Below are 6,833 nucleotides of genomic sequence, written 5' to 3'. Positions count from 1 at the left end.
CTTTGTATTTTGAGTGTCTATTTTAAAATTATTAAGAATGCGTTCTTTTTGTTTATAACATTTTTTACGTTTTGAAAATTTTGATCATATTTGTGATGAAAAGAGCCAAAACGATTTTTGTTATTTTGAGTTTTATTTATAAAAAAAATTTCTTGTTTTAAAAAATGTACACGTTTTTATTGTTTTAAAAAACTAAAAATTGAAAACAAGAAGTAAAATAAGGTCTCAATAATTGTAAGAATATATACATTGTTGTATAAATATAACAACATGTGTACACTATTTATACAGAGTGATTATAGGCCTTTCAATTCTTAAAAAAAAAGTCTAAAACAACCAAATTTAAGATTAAGACCCAAGTTAGAAAAGACTTGAAGAGTTGGATCTACCCAAAAGTTTGAATTAAGATAACTTAAACAAATACCAATGTGGGCTTAGGCCATATAAATACCAACGGATCAATACAAGCCTACACCCATATCTAACTCATTAAGTCCATCCAAATGATCAAATTCGACTATCCATGTGCCCTAAACCTGGCTTGTATTGACCATTCAATCTATTTATACAAAAGTGCGATATTTGAAGATACATATGCGATATTTTTATATATTTATTTTTATCATTATTGCAACATTCTAAAGCATGCTAATTAATTTGATTGTCAAAAGATCTACTTAGCTACTAGAACTTCCTTTCAATTTTTTGTAAAAAGAGTTAATTTTAAACAAGTCAAGCTGGAAGAATACTTGGACAACCTTGGGATCGAAAGAAATCAAAAAAAGAGCACAATTATGTCACAGATGAGGTGGTAAGCAACCATAAAACTCTTATCACAGACCATATACACAGTGCCTATATACGTTACAATATATATATACAACTATATATATAATGTATATATTGCATATGTACATATATTACCTGTAATATGCAGTGTATGTAATATATATCTAGTATATGTAAATTGGACCAATTTGGTCCTACCCTTATTCAGAGCCGGTCCTGAATATTTGGAGGCCCGGGGCAAATTTTTCCAAATATGCCTCTTTATATAAATTAAATAAAAAAATAAAAATTATTAATTAATTAATTTTATTAAAATTATAAGAATTTACAAAAGATAAGAAAAAATAATTTGGGCCTCATTAAAATCTTATTTGAGAAAAATTCAATGGGACAAAACTCCAAATGAAGAAAAAATAGTACCTTGCATTGTAAATATTGCATTAAAAAATGAAAACAACATATTTGAGTCTATATACTTTCTTCCGAATCCCCATAAGCATTTCTTGATTTGATCAATCTTCCTTTCATCTAGGATTGTCAAAAAATATCCAAAAATCGGTGAACTGGATCAAACTGGACCGAATCATGCGGTTTGGATTGGTTATATGGTTCAATGGTTAGGCTCTAATTCTAAAAAATTAAAAACCAATATATTTATTTTGGTTACTGATTTTTTTTTTAAACCATGGTTCGAACCAAATCGGAACTGATATTATACTTATATATATATTATAATTTCTTGAGTATATATATATATATACACATACAAAAATAGTATCACTTATTAGGAAACTAGCAAGATTCATGAACTCTTTTATTTTTAACATTTTATGCTCTATTGTTATACTAAATTGTTGACATAATCTCGTTTGATGAGATAGTTTATGAATTATTTTGTTATACTTTTACTTCAAGACTTGAAGCATTAATGAAGTTATGGGTTTATTTTAATTAACAAATTTGTTTATAATTTCATATTTTGAGAAAATGTTTAGAAGTTAAATGTTAATTGGATAGAACCGAAATCGATCCGGTGTGACGGATTGGTCATGGTTTGGTTTTATATATGTAATGGTTCAGTTACGGTTCTTATTTTTTCGAAACCTTTAAAAATTGTTCGGTTACTGGATTCTTATAGAATCGGACCAATCCGAACCATTGACACCGCTATTTTTATCCTCCACAATTAATTGAAGTAAAAACAATTATCACATATACCAATAAAATAAAAATAGCAATGAAATCTTTTTTTAACAGGGTACGAGTGACAATTTATTTTGTTAATTTTTTTTAATTTTTTATACACATATATACATAAATTAAAAAAAAAAATTGTGCCCTCCTCACTTGTGGGCCCTGGGCTGTGGCCTTGGTAGCCCTAGCCCAGGGCCGGCCCTGCCCTTATTTAATCTGAAATTTTTATCAATTTCGATTCTAATCCAATCTGATATAAGATTAATTCGGACTGATTGAACACCTTTGATAGAACTCACTTGTGAACCATTAACGTTATAGTTTGAAAAGAAAGGAAAAGGAAAAAAAATTAAAAAAATATTATTAATAGATTATATTAACTCTATCATTATCTTAATATATTATATAAATATTTTCGTAACAAAATTATACTAATACATTAATTAATAATTAATAAATACATTTTACTTTTAAACAGATTAATCTAATTTTTTAAAAGATAATTATATGTTAAAAACAAAATTATAATTAACTAAAAATTATTTTTCAAAATTTTTAATAAAGATGTATTATAATTTAAAAGCACAAATATACTAAGAATTAGATGCGATAATAATTAAATTAGAATACCCTTGTGTGGTGGGGAGGGGGGAGTAAGTGGAACCCTGGTTATTTGAAGGGGATAAAGTGAAAATAACGATAGATAACGGGGTGATGATATAATTAGGCCTATTATTGCATAAAGCGGGCAGTGTACGGAGACCGAGAAGTAGGGTTTGCTTTCTCGTTGATTTCCATTCGTTCGATTTGCCTCTCAGCTCTCTTCTTCTTCGTCTTCTTCTTCCTACTACAGAGGTACTGTTCTTAGCTGCGCTTTCTCTCTCTCTACATATCTATATATATATGTGTGTGTGTGTGTGTGTGTGTTTGGTGCTCGTCGGTGACACTTTGGTTCGATCGAGTGTGAGAACGTATTTGATGTTGAGCTGATGAATGTTTGTCGTTTATCTCTCGTAGTTTACCATTTTATTGATGTTTTTGGTGTTGCAATTGTCTTGCTTAGCATAAATGGATGGAAAACTAGGGGTCCCCAATGTTTTTGTATTTGTGGGTATGTTTTTATAGAATTGTTTGTGTGCGTTATCCATCTGTTCTTTGTTTCGTTACAATGAGCGAGCCATTTTCTCTCCTTTGTTTTCCATTTCAAGCTCTTGTTTTTTTTATTGAGAAACTGTTGCAGCTAGGAGTCCAATGGAAAAAGAAGTTGAGAATGTGTTTTGTGGATTGTCTGTTGGTTTTGTGATGAGTTGATCTCTTGTGCACTTTACTTATGAGGCTGTAAAACACGATGATTGTGAGTTTGTTTTAATTGGTATTTGACAATAAGGCAGTGTTAAAAGTTTTTCTAATGATCAGATTGGAATAGGGATAGTACATTTTACCCAGTTACTGCTTTTTGTTACAGACAATGAATGTCGAGAAGCTTAGGAAGATGGCTGGTGCTGTTCGCACTGGTGGGAAGGGTAGCATGAGGAGGTTCGTCAATCTCTTCCTAACTTTATTCTTGATCCTTTCTTAAATGGTCAGAAAATTATTGCTAGCAAATCTGTTTCTGGTCAAATGGCTTAAATAGCTTTAGAAATCAAGAAAAGAAGCAAAGGGAAAAAATGCATCAAGTCTTAAGCTCAAAAAGAAGAATGTTCTTTAAAATATGTCAGGGCAACTGATTTTCTAAAATATGTACTTTCTTTCTTTTGCTGATTATGATGAAATGATATGATTGTCTAGATGTCTTAATGTTATGTTGGAATGTGATCTGGTTCTGCTAGGTTGATATTTTAATAAGATTGGATAACCACTGAGGTTTTTGGCTCTGATTTTGGTGGCTTTTTGGTAATTTTCAGCGATAATCTAGGACTTGTTCTATAGGATATTGCTCACATGTAAATTTATAAACTCTAGTGGCTTGCCCCGTGTGTGTAAGCATGCATAATATGGAAGGTAATTGATTTTTGAAGTGTCAAAGTGCATGGAAGTATGTAAATCTGATGGCATTTGCTTCTAGAATTTTTGCCTGATTACTGTATGCTGATATTGCTTGCAAATAAGGAAAATTTATTATGGCCTCCTTCTGGCCAATTCTTTTGGTTGGTCCTACCATTTGAGGGTGTTTGACAGGATATCCCTGTATAGGAGAGGGTAGCTTGTGTGTGCGCGCGCGCGCACCCATGTATATAAGTATTTCTTTCTGAAGAATTGAGCTTCTAGCTCTTCCTAGTGAATTAATTATATTAGACATTTTCTGTAATGACAGGAAGAAGAAGGCTGTTCACAAGACAACCACTACAGATGACAAAAGACTTCAAAGCACGCTTAAGAGAATAGGTGTGAATGCCATACCGGCAATTGAGGAAGTCAATATATTTAAGGATGACATAGTTATCCAGTTTGCAAATCCCAAAGGTAGTTAGAGTGCAGTGGGAATTTTGTTTATTTTCATCATTTATTTGTTATTTAATTGACATAATTATTTTTTTTATATTTCAGTTCAAGCTTCTATTGCTGCCAATACTTGGGTTGTCAGTGGCTCTCCTCAAACGAAGAGTATATTTTCTTCCCTTTCTAATCTTCGACAATTACTATTCCTAATTGCTGGTAAACATGTCTATGATAGCTGGCCATTGCCAATGAAGATAAATCTGGGAACTGAATGCATTACTTATTACCCCTCTCTCTCTCTCTCTGTGCAGTTCCCCCTCCCCCTTTTTTTGTGTTCTCGAGAAATGGATAAGGGCTTGCATTACGAATCGAGGCAGTAGACTAATTACTGTTATATACTTGTGAGAATTTGTATTCGAAAAAACAGTATGATGCTTATTTTTCTTCCTTAGATAGTGTTTGTTAACCAAGATATAGAACTAAAAAGATAAGATATGGAAAGCATTCTAAAATTTTGTTCTTTCTAATGTGTTTGTTAAACTTATCTAGCGATCCTTAGAAAAGAAGTCACGTGACTTCTTATCTTGCATTTTTTAGATATGCTTCTCTCTCCCCCTTCTCCGAATAAGCATACTTTGGACCTTACAAATAAGAAAAAATGATGCATATGTCTTTTAATGCATTTTAAAAAATTTAACAAATAGTTTGATAAAAATCTTGGAAAATTCCTAGCCTTATCTTGACAATTTCATATCTTGGTTCAGAAAACATTCTAAGTTTATTTTGATACAACTTTATCTTACTCATTTTAACAAATGCTACCTTAATGTAAAGTATCTCTCTGATGTTGATAAAGCAACAGCCAGCGCGGTTATTGCACTAGGTACCTCTGATGTTTGAGTTGGAAAGGTATTAGTATGTTCATCCTCAGTCATAAAGTAAACCAATATGTTTTAGGATTATCATTACTTGTGGGAAGAAAAAGTTTCAGGATAATTTAGCTATATAAATAAGATATCGATAGAAAGAAGTTTTAGGTTCATTATCCTCTTGAAGAACCAAAAGAAGCAATTTACGGCTCAAAATACCAAACCCTCGAGAGACCCAAAGCAAAAATATAAGATCTCCAGGAGCTGAGAAAAAGGGATGCAATGGGAAGTATCTTTTAAAGTTACTTTTCTGCTTTTTCCACTTTTCTGGCTGCTTCTTGTTGAGCATGGTGGCAGATTTATTGTTTGTCTTTGAACGAATATAATTTTAATTCACCTTTTTGAAATATTTATTTAACCATTATTTTATGTTTTTCCAGAGTTGCAAGATATTCTTCCTGGAATTATTAACCAATTAGGTATGGGCTGCTATCTCCTGCATTATCTTTTCTTTTATAGCAAATGGATCTGCCATCTTTTTTTGCAAATATCATTGTTATGCCTGTATAGAATGCCCGGAAAATGGATAAAATTCAAGGTGGGTAGGTTTACACTGGGTTCTTTTGCTCTTCAGGGCCCGATAACATGGACAACTTAAGGAAGCTGGCGGAGCAGTTGCAGAAGCAGTCACCTGGTGCCGGCGAGGGTGCTGATGCAACCGCGGCCCAGGACGATGATGACGAGGTCCCAGAACTTGTGCCTGGTGAGACCTTCGAAGCAGCCGCAGAAGAAGGCGGCCATGCTTCTTAGAGACACTTACATATATAAACTTATGCAATTTCTCTGTGTTCCTTTGTTTCCGGTAAGATCTGCTTTGTTTTTGTAGTTGACATGTTCCATTTGGTTATCTGGAAGCTAGTTTGATATTTTTCCCTTTGTGAAATTATGTTACTGCTGTGACCATTGGCAATCATTGTGATTGCCTTTATCAATAGTAAAATGAAGAGAATTCTAAAAAGTGATAGTTGATCAGAGAAGAGGGTATGCAAATCCAATTTGGTGAGAAAATGCCACACCAGATCAGGGGTTAGTGATAGAAATGAACAAAATTTGACAGGCACACAACAGTATATGGGGGAGAGAGCCTTGCAGCATTGCCCATAGGATGAGAGAATAAAACAAGCTTTGTATATTACATTACAGGAAGTTCTGTGCTACTTAAAACGTGTAATACATATAATATAAAGAATGTAATGTATTATACATGCGACGGGAGGCAGTTTGATTCCACTTTTGTTTTCATTTTTTGTTTTTGTCTTCTAATCAGGCTTGTGGCAGACTCATTGGATGAGTTGGATAGAAAACAAATGAATACGTCAATTTAGACACCTATATAGGCTTAAATTCAAATTGTCATTTAAAATGACATCTATATAGATTTCATTTCAAATCTATAGGAACTTAGAAATCTCAAATTTCAAATGATAAAAGGTGGAATGACCATATATATATATATATATATTAATAACATGAAAGACTCGA

The 6,833-nt window shown here is 32.4% G+C and overlaps 1 protein-coding gene across 2 annotated transcripts; it reads left to right on the top strand.

The window, feature by feature from the left end:
- The first annotated feature begins 2,711 nt into the window (after positions 1-2,711).
- Positions 2,712-6,222, top strand: LOC127789101 (basic transcription factor 3-like). 2 transcript variants are annotated; one of them, XM_052317884.1, is made up of 6 exons: positions 2,712-2,838; positions 3,449-3,519; positions 4,298-4,446; positions 4,531-4,587; positions 5,732-5,770; positions 5,926-6,222. In XM_052317884.1, exons 2-6 carry the CDS (start codon positions 3,452-3,454, stop codon positions 6,099-6,101), a joined length of 489 nt encoding a protein of 162 aa, XP_052173844.1. In that variant the 5' UTR covers positions 2,712-2,838; positions 3,449-3,451; the 3' UTR covers positions 6,102-6,222. The 2 variants fall into 2 exon arrangements, with proteins under 2 accessions (XP_052173844.1, XP_052173842.1); XM_052317882.1 differs by lacking the exon at positions 2,712-2,838 and adding an exon at positions 2,926-2,978.
- The last annotated feature ends 611 nt before the right edge of the window (positions 6,223-6,833 follow it).

This window comes from Diospyros lotus, chromosome 13 (genome assembly GCF_014633365.1).
Source record: "Diospyros lotus cultivar Yz01 chromosome 13, ASM1463336v1, whole genome shotgun sequence".
NCBI lineage: Eukaryota > Viridiplantae > Streptophyta > Magnoliopsida > Ericales > Ebenaceae > Diospyros > Diospyros lotus.
The sequence above is the reverse complement of the archived record's forward strand: the minus strand, read 5'-3'. Positions and strand labels throughout refer to the sequence as shown.